Below are 17,203 nucleotides of genomic sequence, written 5' to 3'. Positions count from 1 at the left end.
AACAACCCTCCCAAAAAAATCCTGCAGCAGCTGACTATTGGCCCGTTACCCTCTTCCTTTAAGCAGGTCTTAATGACCTTTGTGGATTTGATGGAACAATTTTCCTGTGTTTCATGCATACTACTGAGAACTGCACTAGATGGGCAGTGTATAATTGTTTTAAATAAATAGATGCCACATGCTCTGAAATGCTTCTAGTTTTGTACAGTATTCACTAATAGCACAAGTAATTCAAGATTTATAAGTTCCAACATATTTTGTTCTAACTATAATGATTAAAATATACATATAAATTTCTTTTAGCCCTGAAGAAATCAAAATAATTATACAGTTCATGTCTGTATTTAGGATGGCTCCATGTAGGATAGCAAACTTTCACCCACCAGAAATATTTAGAACCACCAAACACACCAGCTACCGGAGCAGTGCTGTTTTCATAGCAAAACGAAGGAAAAAGCCTCAGTTTTAAAGTGAGGGTAACCCTCACCACCATTCATCCATCATAGGCAGAAAAAACTTTTGTTGCTATAAGTAGGCACCCTCTGCAACATGTTTAGTTTCAAAACAAGTGGAACAACGCGTTTCCAATCCACGCACAAAAAGTAGCACATGAAATTATCTGTCACAAGCCAGCCACAAACGCTCTTCCTCTTGTTTTGAAACTAAACATAAGTATATTTTGCAGAGGGTGCCTACTTATAGCAACAAAAGTTTTTTCTGCCTATGATGGATGAATGGTGGTGAGGGTTACCCTCACTTTATAACTGAGGCTTTTTCTTTCGTTTTGCTATGAAAACAGCATTGATCCGGTAGCTGGTGTGTTTGGTAGTTCTAAATATTTCTGGTGGGAGTTTTTTGTTAAGTTTGTCTGGTATTATTACCCCCCAGCCTCTTTTTAGCAATAGTTGATAGACCATTTTCAGGAAATGGGGGGTGTGTAGGAGAATATTATTGAAACAAACCCTTTTCTATCTTTTTATAGGAAAACAGTCGTTTAGAAAGGGAGCTGTTGGAGAATACAGAAAAGATGGCAGAATTTGAGACTCTGGCAAACACGTTGCAAAGAAACCTTGAGAATGTGCTCAGGGAAAAGGTAAGCACACCATAGAATTGAAATTGACGGCAGAAAAGGGCCACAGCCCATCGAGTCTGCCCACACCGTCATCGCCAAATGGATTCTTCAAGATCAGAGCGAGCTAAGATATTTCAAGGAAATGGATTGAGGCATTACCAAGTTATATAGACCGTAGGATCATGTTTACTGAATGCTGCTCAGAGCTTAGTTTGAGTGCAAATTAATTATAGCCCACTCTCTTACAAATCCAGGTGAGTTACAGTGTTAAAACATACAGAGTGGAGGAATCGTCTAATGGTTAGTACAGTAGTCTGAAATCCTGGGGAACAGGGTTTGATTACTGGTACAGCTCCTTGTTACTCTAGGTAAGTCACTTAACCCTCCATTGCCCCAGGTCCAAAAATAAATACCGTATTTTTTGTTCTATAAGACACACTCACCCCCCCCCCCCCCAAAAAAAAAAAAAAAGTGAGTGGAAATAAGGATGCATCCTATGGAGCAAATACTAACTAACCTCCCTCCCCTACCTTAATTCCTCCTGCGCTATAGGGCAGGAGTTTTCAGCCTCCTGCCCTTTCCTCCAGCTTTCTCCCTAGTGGCAGCAGCAGAGTTGGAGTGGCAAGAAGGCAGGTGCGAGTTTTTCGCTTCCTGCCTTGTCCAATGTTGCTCCGTGAATGGCGGTCCAGCGCTGTAGGGCAGGAGCTTTCAGCTTCCTGCCCTTTTCTCCTTTCTCCACCACCCCACCGGCAGAGCAGCAAGCATGAAGATGCGAGTTTTTAGATTCCTCCCTTTTCCTGTGCCGCTCTCTGAATGGCTTTCCCAGTTCCTACAGTAATCCCACATGCTTTACAGATTTACATTTGCTTCAAGGCAGCAATGGCAATCTTGCTATTAATCTGCCAAGAAACTATCATGCAAGTGGCAGCCCCCGTAAGTCATTCATGACTTGGTACCTGTACAAGGGTTACCATTACTTTTATGAGACAAATGTAAATTTGTGCTTGTTGTAATCTATAGTAGAGAATGACGGGGAACTTTGGTACCTGTCAGAGGGACGCACCGGAGGAGACTTATTGCAGCTCCAGAGTTTCCTTCAGCAGCGCTTGTTCTTTTCCTCAGCAGGCAGGCATTGAGTGAGACGGACCCCTGACGTCATTGGGTCCGTCTCCAACCTCTCAAATTCAAGCTGTTGCCGCGGTTGCGGCCGCAGGGGCGTGCCCAAAGGGGCACGTCTGGCCCCTTGGGAGCCCCTTGGAGCCACGAGGAGCAGAGGAGCTGGAACTAAAGGTTGTATCTTTTTATCTTATAAATATTTGATAGATCAAACATGGGGAAAAGGAAAATAAAACCTAAGAGTTCTACACCAGCCGTATCTGGCCCCATGGTTCTTGGGCCCATCTTGTTCAATATTTTTATAAATGACCTGGAAGAGGAAACATCATGCAATATAATCAAGTTTGCAGATGATACAAAACTATGTCGGGCGGTTGGCTCTCAAAGGGACTGTGAGGATCTTCAGAAAGATCTAAAGCAGCTGGAAACGTGGGCGACAAAGTGGCAGATGAATTTTAACATAGACAAATGCAAGGTGATGCATCTGGGAAAGAAAAACAAAGAACATGAATACAAGATGTCGGGGGTGACATTAGCCAAATGCGAACAAGAAAGGGATTTGGGGGTGCTGATAGACAGAACACTAAAGCCATCGGCTCAATGCGCGGCGGCGGCGAAGAAAGCAAATAGGATGTTAGGCATGATAAAGAAGGGGATCACGAGTAGGTTGGAAGATGTTATAATGCCGCTTTACAGAACAATGGTCAGACCACACTTTGAATACTGTGTCCAACACTGGTCTCCATACCTTAAGAAGGATAAAATTCTGTTGGAGAGGGTGCAGAGGCGAGCCATGAAACTAGTCAAAGGCATGGAGAATTTAAGCTACAAGGAACACCTCGGAAAACTGGGACTGTTCACCCTCGAAAAGAGAAGACTGCGTGGGGATCTGATAGAGACTTTTAAAATATTAAAGGGATTTGATAAAATTGACCAGGAAGCAGCATTACTGACATTTTCAGATGTGACGCGGACAAGAGGTCATAGCCTGAAACTGAATGGCAGCAGGTTCAGGACAAATGTCAGGAAGTTCTGTTTCACACAAAGAGTGGTGGGCGCTTGGAATGCTCTCCCGGAGGAGGTGGTTGCAGAAAATACTGTGCTGGGTTTCAAACGCAAGTTGGATGCACACCTTCTTGCAGATCATATTGAGGGATACGGGAAATCCGGGTCTCCAAAAAGGAGCACCTAAATGGGCCTCCGCGTGTGCGGATCGCTGGACTAGATGGACCTTGGTCTGATCCGGTGAAGGCGTTTCTTACTAACTGAAAATCCTTTAGTATTACCAATGAATATGAATTCCTCCATGTCAGGTGCTTCAATGAGTCCCCTCAAACGGACTCCTCCCCTTCATCCAGTATCTAGTGATAGTGGGAATATAAACCCTACTATATCCACCGAACATGTGGTATCCTCCACTCAGACAAACAAATTGGTCTATACTGAAATACCTAAATCACGATTTTTCAGGTGTAATGAAGGAACAACCACCAACGGTGGAAACACGAGATATTACCCTTAAAGATTTGTGGTTAGGTATTTCTAGAGTTGAAGGGCTTCTCAGGTCAACGATGAAACAAACAGTGGACTTTTCACCAAGCTGTTTCTCATAAATTAGTAAATATGGATAATAATTTTGAATTGTTTGGATAGACGTTTAAATGTGATGAAAACAGTGTAATACTCTTCAAGCTGTCTCAGTATCTGCTATTAAAGATTCTACTGTGATACATTCTAAAATGGAATTAATGGAAAACATGTATAGAGCGAGAAATCTCCGCTTGGTCAATTTCCCAGTAACTCACTTATTATCATCTGAAATTTTATTAAGGAAATATTTTAAAGAATTGCCCAATGTAAAGAATTTTCCAGTTAATAATTTTTATTATGTTCCTCAAAAAAGAATAGAATCTGCCCAGGAGGTGGACCATTTGGTCACAACCGAAATTAATTTGACTGAATTCTTAGAAGATAGCCAGGATGTGATTCAGAGTCGGTCAACTCTGGTGATAACATGCATGAGTGAGATAGATAAGATGTTTAATAATGAAACTTTATTTCAAAAATAGATTAACAAAATTTTGTGGAGATTTGGTTAGAATTTTTCCTGATGTCTCTAGAGCTACTCAATTAAGGAGGAAAGAGTTTTGAGATTAAAAGTCAGTTTTGGCTCTAGAGGCATCTTTTTACCTAAAATTTCCATGTAAATGTCTTGTTAAATTACAAGTTTCATAGAAATAGGAACTTCTTCCTAGTTTCAAATAGCAGCCTCATTTACAATCTTCTCAGACCCTCAGCGTCACCATTCAGAACTCAATGTATCATTGTTCTGAGCTTTACATGGCAAATCGTCACTGGATCTATATGGTTTATTTTATGTTATTTTTAAGAGTTTAATTTATAATTTTAAAAGTATTCAATAACTTTAAATCATTTTTCAATAGTCTTGAAATGATGTACTTAGCTTTATATGCTGTTCTTCATTTAGTAAGTGTCTATGGTAAATAGGGTGTCTTAGCCGACATGTTTCGCGGGAAACCGCTTTATCAAGGCTTCACCCTCTTTCACTGTCAAACTCCTCTGATATTCTATATCCAGTGACGATTTGCCATGTAAATCTCAGAACAATGATACGTTGAGTTCTGAGTGGTGACGCTGAGGGTCTGAGAAGATTGTAAATGAGGTTGCTATTTGAAACTAGGAAGAAGTTCCTATTTCTATGAAACTAGCATTTGAGGTAGCTGTTTGATTTGTTAAATTACAAGACATTGAATATGTCTTTTGGGATCCCATTCAACTACAACAATTTTTAATTACTCGAACAGAAATGAATTAAATTTCTCTTTAAGTTTCAGAGCTGAGTCTATGAGGAAAAAAAAAAATTAAGAATCCCTTTAAAGGACTGCTGCTATTCAATATATTTATAAATGACATAGAAACAGGGACGAAGTGCGAAATAATAAAATTTGCAGCCGACACCAAACTATTTAGTGGTGCTCGGACTAAAGAGGACTGCGAAGAATTACAAAGGGACCTGAACAAGCTAGGGGAGTGGGCGACGAGATGGCAGATGGAAGTTCAATGTAGAGAAATGTAAAGTATTGCATGTAGGAAACAAAAACCCGAGGTACAGCTATACGATGGGAGGGCTGTTATTGAGTGAGAGTTCCCAAGAAAGGGACTTGGAGGTAATAATGGACATGACAATGAAGCCGTCGGCACAATGCGCAGCGGCTGCTAAGAAAGCGAACAGAATGCTAGGTATAATCAAGAAGGGTATTACAACCAGAACGAAAGAAGTTTTCCTGCCATTGTATCGAGCGATGGTGCGTCCGCATCTGGAGTACTGTATCCAATATAGGTCGCCGTATCTTAAGAAGGATATGGCGATACTCGAGAGGGTTCAGAGGAGAGCGACACGATTGATAAAGGGTATGGAAAACCTTTCATACATTGAGAGACTGGAGAAACTGGGGCTCTTTTCCCTGGAGAAGAGGAGAATTAGAGGGGATATGATAGAGACTTACAAGATCATGAAGGGCATAGAGAAAGTAGAGAGGGACAGGTTCTTCAAACTATCAAAAAATACAAGATCGAGAGGGCATTCGGAAAAGTTGAAAGGGGACAAATTCAAAACCAGTGCTAGGAAATTTTTCTTCATCCAACGGGTTGTGGACACCTGGAATGTGCTTCCAGAGGGCGTGATAGGACAGAGTATGGTATTAGGGTTCAAGAAGGGATTGGACAAATTTCTGAAGGAAAAGGTGGATAGAGGGGTACAGATAGAAGACTACTACACAGATCCTGGACCTGTTGGGCCACTGCACAAGCGGACTGCTGGGCACGATGGACCTCTGGTCTGACCCAGCAGAGGCACTTCTTATGTTTTTATAAGTTCTTTATCTTTTCTTATAATTTGTTTCGTGAAAATGTATCATGTCTCCTCATTTATGTGGGCTTAAAAAGGAATTGTGTATGATTAATTATGTATTGCTTATGAGATCACCTTTTTTTCTTTTGTATTACTGGATATTGTAAATATTCAAATTTATTTAAAAAAAAAAAAGAGAATGACACGGGAACAAAGTTTGTCCCTGTCCACATTTGCACAAGCTTCAAACACTTATGATTTTATATTTAAATCTTTTTATTAAAGAATATAAAGGGACAATATTCTGTAGAACTGTTAATAAATCACAACTAGATCTGGTTTTAGTGCAAACGTCCAAAGATTCAGTTGCCTATGTTTTTACATCATCTGGAAAGGCAATTGGATTGTCTTTCAGATATATAGAAGAGAACCTAAACTGTGTAGTGGATGAACAAGAAAATAAATGTCTATTAAATGCTGGAAATATTCCTTGATACCAGCAATGATGGATGAATCTGTTTTGCAGTAACAGTAGGATGCTTGAGCAGATGGCACATGATGGAAGGACTTTGCAGATGGTAGGAGTCTGATCAGCAAGACTCTTGTTGCCACATCAAAGGCAGACAAAACAAATGATATTTAACAGTAGTTCATTTAAATTCAAAAGTAGCTTCTTCATTTATTATTTTTTTTTTAAAATTATTGAATTCAGTTGCCAATTATCTTAAGATGTGTTAAGTTTTTACATATTGATATTACAGTCTCAAGTTTTTTATATTACAGTCTCAAGTTTGTAGAGAATGACAGACCAAGTCCCCCATCCCTGCCCCACGGTTAACTGCGGGTCATCCCCGTATCATTCTCTGATCTATAGGTATACATTGTTAATAAAGTATACATGTACATGCAGCTCCACCCTGTTCAGAATGGCTTCCATGTAGGTGCTGGGTTACTGTGTGCCTAATTTTATTCATGTATACCCTTGCACAATTTTCTACATGCTATTTTCTGCATGTAAGCCATTATTTATATAAAGGCTTCATAAAAATGACCCCTGAAAAAAATTCATTCTATTTCTTAAACTACTGGTAGTATGTATTATCATATATGTAAATCTGTCTGAGTACCTCTCAACCTGCTACTCTTGATGTTTATATTAGCCTCTCATTTCTTCAGTCGTTTTCCTCACGCTTTCACTTTCAGCCTCCCCACCATCACCAGTCTCTGAATCCTGAATTTCCTTGTCTAGATGTTCCAGAAACAGCAAGCTCATTACTGAGCAGTGCCAGCAGCAGAGTTCAATGAGGGTGCATCTGCTGTTACACCTTCCCTTGGCAGCTTGTTTTTTTGTCCAGTTAGTGCATTCCTTTGCTACTTCTCTGATCTCTGTCCCAGTCCTTCCCTATGTTCTTACACTACTGAACAGTAGCACTGTGCCAAAAGTGGGTGAAGGGGTAGAAGCAAACTGATCCCCTTACTCCAAATGTGCTCCGGGACATCTTGGTACTTCCTGCATGCGTTTTATAATTTTTGTACAGGAGTCTAGCCCAAGGATTCTGTGCAGGAGCCAGACCCACATGATTCATGCAGCTCCAGTATATGGTATAAGCAAGCACACCTCACAAATGGTTTCCTGTCAGGAACAGACCACATGGAAGCTGCCTCCTGATTGGTAGCCCTGGAAAGCTGTTGATTGGCTACTGGTTTCTTCACAGTATTCCAGCTGCTTCATTGGTTAGCATGATTTATCTCCCACCCTTAACATGATGTATATTCCAAAAAATTGAGCCTGAAGGAAAGGCTGTTTGAAGTTTGCTTGACTTAAAATTTTTATTTGTGACACCTTTTGCCATTACAACTCAGTTTGGAAACCACTTCTATATTCTTTTTTATTTCTACAGCCTCATTTCTGTCCTCTTCACTTTTTGCCAGCCTGTTTCATCACTTTTCACATTTCCAGCTCGACTTCTCTCTCTCACCCTTTATTCCGTCAAATCTTTGGCTGTTTCCTGCCATTCAGTTCACTGGACCAAGATTGACCTGATGGTACCAGGAGGTGTGCAGCACTCTTTCCTCCTTGTTGGTTGACTTCTTCCTGCTAGAACAGCACAGAACAGTCAGAGCTGTCTTAATAAAGAACTGGGAAACAGGCAGGTTGGTTGTTGATAAAACCCAGCTAGTATGTGGAAAAATAAAGCTCTTTGATAACTACTAGATCTACACACTGCATTGTTGTGACCGGGGATTGTTTCTTTTCATGTTTTCTGCAGTTTGGTGATTTGGACCCTAGTAGTGCGGAGTTTTTCCTGCAGGAAGAGAGATTAGCACAGATGAAAAAGGAGCATGAACGGCAGTGCAGGGTAAGTATGTTGTAAGTTCTGCTTGCAGCTCCTTCCCCACTACAACAGTGTTATAATTCCACACACATACCACAAATTTAGTGTGTCGGAATTGCTTAAGTTCCTTGCAGAAAAGAATTGAATACAGAACTCTGCCTGGGCTGCTTTCTATCACTTTGTTTCTAACAACTTTGGCCCAGGGGTAAGGAAAAACAGATAGGTAGCGGTGTTAACCCATAATACAAGGGTAAATCAAAAAGTAAAGGCAAAATACATTTAATGGCTTTAATAGAAGTAACTGTGAGCAATTGAACATATCACTTTCCATATATTCTCCATACAAGACAACGCATTTGTTGCAATGTTCAACTAGCTTCTGCATTCCTGCAGAGAAGTTTTTTGGCTGCTCCCAAAGCCAGGTGATCACTGCTTCCTGTACTTCATCATGCTTTATCTTTTGCTCTCTGGATCACAGTGATGCACCCATGTCTCGTCGTCGGTGACAATTCTCTCCAGAATACTCAGATTGTCTTCATAACCATCTCAGGAACTGGGTCGCAACCTCCATATGCTGTTGACTTGTGCAGATCAGTTAGCTATTTGGGAAACCGTCTTGCACAGACTTTCCTGTATCCCAAGTCATCATGCATTATGGCAAAAGCTAGGCTTCAATGCCAAAAAATGTAAGGTCATGCACCTTGGCAGCAGAAACCTGTGCAGAACTTACACTCTAAATGGTGAGACCTTAGCTAGGACTAGGGCAGAGCGTGATTTGGGAGTAATCATTAGTGAAGACATGAAAACTGCCAAGCAGGTGGAGAAAGCTGCATCCAAGGCTAGACAAATGGTGGGATGCATCCGTAGAGGTTTCGTCAGCCGGAGGCCCGAAGTCATAATGCCCCTGTACAGATCCATGGTGAGACCTCATCTTGAATATTGTGTTCAATTCTGGAGACCACATTATCAAAAAGATGTGCGGAGAATCGAGTTGGTTCAGCGAATGACCACCAGGATGGTCTTGGGACTCAAGAACCTCCCATATGAGGAAAGACTAAATAAACTGCAGCTATACTCGCTCGAGGAACGTAGAGAGAGGGGAGACATGATTGAGACTTTTAAATATATCACGGGCCGCATTGAGGTGGAAGACGATATCTTCTTTCTTAAAGGACCTTCAACCACAAGAGGTCATCCGCTGAAAATCAAAGGCGGGCAATTTCATGGCGACGCCAGGAAGTATTTCTTCACCGAAAGGGTAGTCGATCATTGGAATGAACTTCCATTGCAGGTGATTAACGCCAGCAGCGTGCTCGATTTTAAAAAGAAATGGGATATGTATGTGGGATCTCTAGCCGGGTGAAATCTGGGGGTGGGTCATTAGCGTGGGCAGACTTGATGGGCTACAGCCCTTTTCTGCCGTCATATTCTATGTTTCTATACATAGCTGATATTCCAATTTTCAGCCAATTGAGACACCATTATCTGTCGGTCTTCTCTAATCAAGGCACCCGCCCTGTCAAATGTGCTCTTGTGTGCCAAATGTTAATGGGTGACCAGAACAACCTTCGTCGATTACACCTGTTCTTCGCGCTTTAAACATTTTTACCCACTCATAAACCTTTTGTTGATTCATGGTGCTATGTTCATACTGAGTCACTATCTGGAGTGAATATCTACATGTATCACTCCCTCTGCCCAAAGAAAGTTCACTACTGCATGACATTCTTTGATGGTACAATATTGCAATGGAGCGTCTTTGTTTCTGAGTTTCTGGCTGCCACACAACTAAAGACTGAGCGCTGCACTGTGCGTGGATGAACTATCCAACAGGCAATGTACGAGTACATATATTGCATTTCGCGCTCTCTGTTCCAGTTTTTGCGTAATTTAACAGTTGCCTTTAATTTTAGATTTGCCCTCATATTACAAATTTCATCTGCTGTAGGCAGGTAGAATTCATCCTATATTTGATGTGGATCATAATAAACATATTAGTATTACTTAGCTGTACTTTTGACTCAAATAACTAGCACCTGAGGGCTTAGCACTATAAGAAGCGTATGTCGTCAGTGAACCCGATCAAAGAAGTCCCTTGGGCAATTCTGAGCTAATTACAATTTGCTAGAGATGTATTTTTTTCTAATAAGCTTGGCCAGGACACAACAGTTCTGAAACTGCTTAAAAAATAATCTTCATGCACTACAGTTCCTAGTTTGATCCAGTTGCCTCTATTACCTATATAGCAATCTTTTTTTTCTTTTTTCTTAAGGTCAGAATTATACCATGTGGTATTTCTTAATTCACATGGCTTGAAAGAAGCCAAAGCTATGGTTGTGTTTCAACAATCCACTACAGTATGTAAGTTATGGTATCTGAGGAATCATCTGCAAGGGAATATTTTAGCTAAAAATATATCCTTATTAAATTTTAAGAAACTGCATGCCTGCTGGTTTCCTTACACATCTAAAGCTACTAATGGCGAGATCTTGCTGGGAAAATGACAGATCAATAAATGATGACTGGACCATGGAACAGGTGTTAGTCAAGGAAGGCTCTATTTTAGCCAATCTTTTTGTTACTATAACAAAAGGACCCAAGTTATGAGATCCCACCTAGTAATTTTTTAATATGTATGTTTGCTTAACCAGTAGGAGAGTAATTTTATAAAGTGGCATAAATGTGTATTTAGAGACACACCTTTTCATGCTTAAGTACCTTTTTAGATATGTATTATTGTGAAAGATTTTTTTTTTAAATGTATGTTTCATGAGTATTTTATGAAACAATATTTGAAGCTTATGAAGAGTTAGGTGAATCACGGGCAGAGTGGCTCATGTGAAACTAGCCACCACTGAGACTTCTGAAGATTATATCCTGCATGAAGATTATGATGATCGCTTACTATGGAAACTGAAGAAACCATGGAGTGGAAGGTGACATACATAAATGGATCAAAAATTGGTTGGTGGGTAGAAAGCAAAGGGTGGGAGTGAAGGGCCACTACTCTGACTGGAGGAGGGCCACGAGTGGTGTTCCGCAGGGGTCAGTACTCAGACCACTGCTGTTCAATGTATTTATAAATGATCTAGAAACAGGGACATAGTGCGTAGTAATAAAATTCGCAGACGACACCAAACTATTTTTTTAAAAAAATCTTTATTTTCATTTTATAGTATTGACATAATATTAGTCAAAACAAGAAAATAATACAAGTCAGTTCAAAGATTAAAATGAGACAATAGGTAATAATGAACATTTACAATTGAAATAAAGGAATCAAGGCAAAATTTTTCCCTTTCTCATACGGCATAACATTAAACACAAAATAAATTTTTACTGGTTTGTATCGTTAGACCTCAATCCATGGGGGAGAAAGCTTTAAAATTGCTGAAATCTTAATCAAATAGTACAAAGAAAAATGAAAATGGTAGCGGGAGAGAACATAACCAAAAACCTTATACTTGAGCAGGTTGAGACTGAACTTCTCTCAAGAATTTAAGTTTGCTCTTTAGCAGAAATAAATTTTGTCAACTGCTGAGGTTCAAAGAAAATAAATCTGTCCCCTTGATAGGTCATTACACATTTACAGGGGAATCTGAGTACAAACGTCGCACCTAACTGCAGAACCCTTGGTCTCAAAATAAGAAATTGTTTTCTTCTCTTTTGGGTCATTCGTGACACGTCTGGATACATTCTCACTATTTTAGTCATAAATGGAACATCTTTAAACTTGAAAAACAATTTAAGCATCCATTCCCAGTCAGCATCTATAGCAAATTGTACAAATAGCGTAGCAGTTGCCGGTATCTCTTCACCTGACCTCTCCAGGAAATTTGTCAAATCCAAACTATCAGCAGACAAATTCTGCTGGTTTGGTTGAACAGATACTCTGATTGGTAAATAATAAATTTTAGTGAGAGGCGGATAGGAGGTTTCGGAAACTTTCAAAACTTCTTTCAAATATTTTTTAAATGTATCCTGCGCTGAAATAAGTGGTAATTTTGGGAATTTAATAATCCGAAGATTACTTCTTCTAGTCATATTTTCCAACATTTCCACCTTAAAGCTAAGGTTTCCACTGTCTTTTACCCAGACCGAAGCCTGGGACTCCACTGTTTTTAATCTAGTTTCATGTCCATCCACTTTATTTTCAACGCTGGATATCCTATTTTTCATTTCCAAATTTTCAGACACAACAGAGGTATAACGTGTAGTAAGTTGCTGCATTTGAGTTCCCAAAGAGATTTGCAAACTAGATATTGCTTCCCAAATTGTCTCCATATTGAAAACCTTGGGCCTCTGCATTGGTGTCAGTTCAGCACCCAGAACCTCTGGTGAAAAAGTACCTGGAACTTCAGCAGGTGATGAAGTTAATGTCAGGAAATCCTGAGGAAGTTTCTGTCCCAGCTCCTCCGAATGCACAGATAATAGTGGCTTCACTCCTCCTCCTACTGAGCCGACTTCCGAACTCAGCATGCCTGGAGAGCAAACACCCTGGTGCATTTCCTCCACCGTCGACTGGCCAAACGCCCCCGAGCAACTCGGAGGACTTTGATCTTCAGTCAATCGGACAAACGCCCCCGGGCGACTCGGAGGACTCCGCTCTTCTGGGGTCAGAGATGTTGCCTCGAGGGAGAGCTGCAACACTTCAGCCAGCGTGTCTCTCCCGACACCAAACTATTTAGTGGAGTTAGGACTGCGAAGATTTACAAAGGGACCTGAACAAACTAGGAGAGAGGGCGACGAGATGGCAGATGAAGTTCAATGTAAAGAAATGTAAAGTCTTGCATGTAGGAAACAGAAATCCGAAGTACAGCTATACGATGGGGGGGGGGCTGTTAATGGGTGAGAGTACCCAAGAAAGGGACCTGGGGGAAATGGTGGACAAGACAATGAAGCTGTCGGTACAGTGCGCAGCGGCCGCTAAGAAGGCGAATAGAATGCTAGGTACTATCAAGAAAGGTATTACAACTAGAACAAAAGAAGTTATCCTGCCATTGTATCGGGCGATGGTGCGCCCGCATCTGGAGTACTGTGTCCAATATTGGTCGCCGTACCTTAAGAAGGATATGGCGATACTCGAGAGGGTTCAGAGGAGAGCGACACGATTGATAAAGGGTATGGAAAACCTTTCATACATTGAGAGACTGGAGAAACTGGGGCTCTTTTCCCTGGAGAAGAGGAGAATTAGAGGGGATATGATAGAGACTTACAAGATCATGAAGGGCATAGAGAAAGTGGAGAGGGACAGATTCTTCAAACTTTCGAAAACTATAAGAACGAGAGGGCATTCGGAAAAATTAAGAGGAGACAGATGCAGAACCAATGCTAGGAAGTTCTTCTTCACCCAAAGGGTGATGGACACCTGGAATGCGCTTCCAGAGGGCGTGATAGGACAGAGTACGGTATTGGGGTTAAAGAAGGGATTGGACAATTTCCTGAAGGGTATGGATAGAGGATCACTATACAGATCCTGGACCTGATGGGCCGCCGCATGAGCGGATTGCTGGGCATGATGGACCTCTGATCTGACCCAGCAGAGGCACTGCTTATGTTCTTATAATTACACATTGGGCACTGAGCATTGTGCAAGGTTTGGCAGTAATTGCTCCCGCCAGTAAGAAAAATTCTTTGATCCGATCAACTTAATTAAATGAATATGTATTTGAACATGTAGGCATTTGTATGGATATGTACTTTTAGTATATACGTTGCCAGGGTCATGATGTGGGGGAGCATGGGTAGAGTTCACAAGTATGTGCATTGATGATTAAAAAAAATAATAATAATAATTGTGTGTTTGAACTTTTGCCTAAACATTTATACCATCTCTTTAACAGGCATTCATGTCTGCACCTGAATTCAAGGTGCAGTTTCTGCTGCTTACACTTGGTCTTATATATTCTTTATAAAATAGTATCTTGGGTATGCTATTGGATAGCGAGAAAGAAGGCAAATATTCTTGCACAATGTTATTGCTGCTCATTGTGCAATTTGTGCACACTGTGTTCCTTGCAGTTCTGCCCAAGCACTACCCCCCTTCTTAAACATAAGAACATAAGAACATAAGCAGTGCCTCCGCCGGGTCAGACCATAGGTCCATCCTGCCCGGCAGTCCGCTCCCGCGGCGGCCCAAACAGGTCACGACCTGTCTGCATCACCAGAAGGGGCTCCCTTGCCACCTTGGTTTCTCATTTAAGTCCTATCTTCCCATCGTAGTCCTAACCCTCCGGTCTTGCACATGTACGACCTGTTGGGTTTCTATACTTATTACCTGGTTAGCTTTCTATACCTGTGTTACATCCCAGCATCTCTCTCAGTATCCCACGATCCCTTTATCCCTCAGGAATCCGTCCAATCCCTGTTTGAATCCCTGTACCGTACTCTGCCTGATCACTTCCTCCGGTAGCGCATTCCATGTGTCCACGACCCTTTGGGTGAAAAAAAACTTCCTTGCATTTGTTTTGAACCTATCTCCCTTCAGTTTCTCCGAACCTTGCAGTTCTGCCCCAGATGCCACCCCAGGAATACCCCTGTATAGACCACACAAGAATACACATGCTGCTGGTGGCACATGTACTTCTATGCCACCAGCATTTTATTATAACCATTTTCTACATCTAAAACATGCTTTATGGGCACAAACCACTTTATAAAATTACTCCCATAGGTGGTAATTCTCCAATCCAATCTTTAGGTTTTTATACCGGGTCATCCCTAAGAAAGGGCTTGACTCGGTTTACAAGAATTGATTTCATCACATAAAGATAGATCAAAAGGTTATCTAATGTTGGGTACTGGGATGATGCACAGTAAGCATAAATTTTATAACGGTAGTGATGCACATGACTGCCTAGTTACTTTTAGGCATGAGCACTTAAGCTAACTCAGTGGCTAGTGTATATTTAATTTAATTTAATTCTTATATACCGCTAATAACCGTGAGGTTTCTAAGCGGTTTACAAAAATGATGCATTAAAGATACAATAAATAATGCTTGTGCTTAACTGTAGGGAGTTAGTGCATAACTGCTAGTATAAGTGTTAGGCACACCCCTGTCCCATCCAGGCTCTCCTTCATATGCTATGGATTATTTACACACATTTTGTAGCATTCAAACTGATGACAGTTATGCATATAACTGCTAACTAGTACCAATTAGCACCAATTAAAAGCAATTAGTCAATTGATTGATTGGATTCCTTTGTGTTGCTCCCTCACCCCCTCCCAGCATATATGGCTCCCGATTGTTAATCCCCAAATGCATTAAAAGGCTAAGCTCAGAAATTCAATGCCGAGCCATGTCCAGGCACCAGCACTGGATTTCCAAGTTTGCAAAGCTAGCTTAACACATAACTGGCTAAGTGTGATATTCAGCAATTAACAAGGTATAAGTTATCGCGTAAAGCAAGGATTGACTTTTATGCAATCCTACGTGTACAATTAACCTGGTCGGTTAAGAACTGACTCCGCTTGCAGAACTCCCCTAAAACAAGCTGGTTTTGAGTTTGGCACTAACCAGTTAAGTGCCACAGAAAATGACCAGTTAGCCCCAAACAGGTAATTTATCTGTCCAGGAGCCATTTATGGCATGTTTAAATCAGACATATAAATGTGTGCTGTAGCTAGCCAGTGGTTCAAAGGAGACACTTCCATGCCTGCTTAGGAATGGATAGGGAAGGAATGTGGTAGATGTTTTGGTGTGATTTTACTAGGATGTGATCAGTCTCTTTTCTTTTACATTTACACTTTTTTTTTTTCTTTACATAGGAGCTGCAGGATCGCATAGATGAACTCCAATGTGAGCTAGAAGAGTGTCAAGTTCAAGGTACCAGGGCTTTTAGGGGTTCTTTGAAAAGCTCACTGTCTGAGGAGTTTGACGGTAGAAGTGGTGGCCTTGAGTCTGACCAAGGTAAGGGATGTTTCATGTCTAATTTACTTATTACCAAAAACTGTTGGTGCTGTGTAGGAATAGAGAACAGTATCCAGTGGAATGTTAATAATTATAAACCTCCACTAATGACTGAATCTGGAAATTGATTTTGGGTTGGTTAAAAAATAAATAAATAAAAAATTTGACAATCGCAACAAAAAAATGTTCAAAGAATCAAATAGCACAACATTTTTGAACATAATCCTAATCCTTCCTCCCCCACACCAGCTTACACCAAACTAAACATACAAGGCTGCCGGACTTAGTGGTTTATTGTCCAAGTCCAGAAGCACAGAAAAGTAAGGTCAGAGTATCAAGAAAAACAGATCAATAGTTCAGAATCCAATTTCATGTCCTATGGAGCAAGGTATGCCTCAACAGTTCCCAGATCAGTTGAAATGTACGCCAACAAGCCGGGTGTTGCCATCCAGCCTTGTAACATTCTAGAATCATGACTAGACAATAAATTCAACCAATGAGTCTTATTTGGAGCCTCATCACTCATCCATTGCAATAAAATTGTTTTCCTGGTCACTAAAAACATGTACACTAAGGTACATTGAGGCTTATTAGGCTTAGGCCCATTATTATTACAGCAATCAAAAAGAAAAACTTGAGCTTGCATAGCAATATGAAAATTAAAGACTTGTTGAAACTTTCCAAAAAAGATTGCACTGCCAGACAAGACCAGAACGTATGGTCCAAATGTGGGTCGGCCTCCTCATATTTGTGGTGTGCACTACGAGGGGTCTGCCCCATCAAGCCAACTTTGACATGGGGAGATATAGACTCTACATAGGAACTTATACTGTTGCTCTCGGTAAGTTATAGAAGGACTTTACTCATATGTACAGAGTTGTAGTAAGAGCGGA

At 40.8% G+C, this 17,203-nt stretch overlaps 1 protein-coding gene across 5 annotated transcripts in view; it reads left to right on the top strand.

Annotated features, from left to right (window-relative positions):
- NIN (ninein) overlaps positions 1–17,203 on the top strand; it is a 263,739-nt gene that overhangs the window by 124,763 nt on the left and 121,773 nt on the right. For all 5 annotated transcript variants that reach the window (XM_033951534.1, XM_033951532.1, XM_033951530.1 and 2 more), the window contains exons 12-14: positions 983–1,093; positions 8,330–8,419; positions 16,169–16,310. In XM_033951534.1, coding sequence (XP_033807425.1) covers positions 983–1,093; positions 8,330–8,419; positions 16,169–16,310 — 343 coding nt within the window. The remainder of the gene's footprint in view (positions 1–982; positions 1,094–8,329; positions 8,420–16,168; positions 16,311–17,203) is intronic.

The sequence above is a fragment of the Geotrypetes seraphini genome, chromosome 7, assembly GCF_902459505.1.
Source record: "Geotrypetes seraphini chromosome 7, aGeoSer1.1, whole genome shotgun sequence".
Classification (NCBI taxonomy): domain Eukaryota; kingdom Metazoa; phylum Chordata; class Amphibia; order Gymnophiona; family Dermophiidae; genus Geotrypetes; species Geotrypetes seraphini.
The sequence above is the reverse complement of the archived record's forward strand: the minus strand, read 5'-3'. Positions and strand labels throughout refer to the sequence as shown.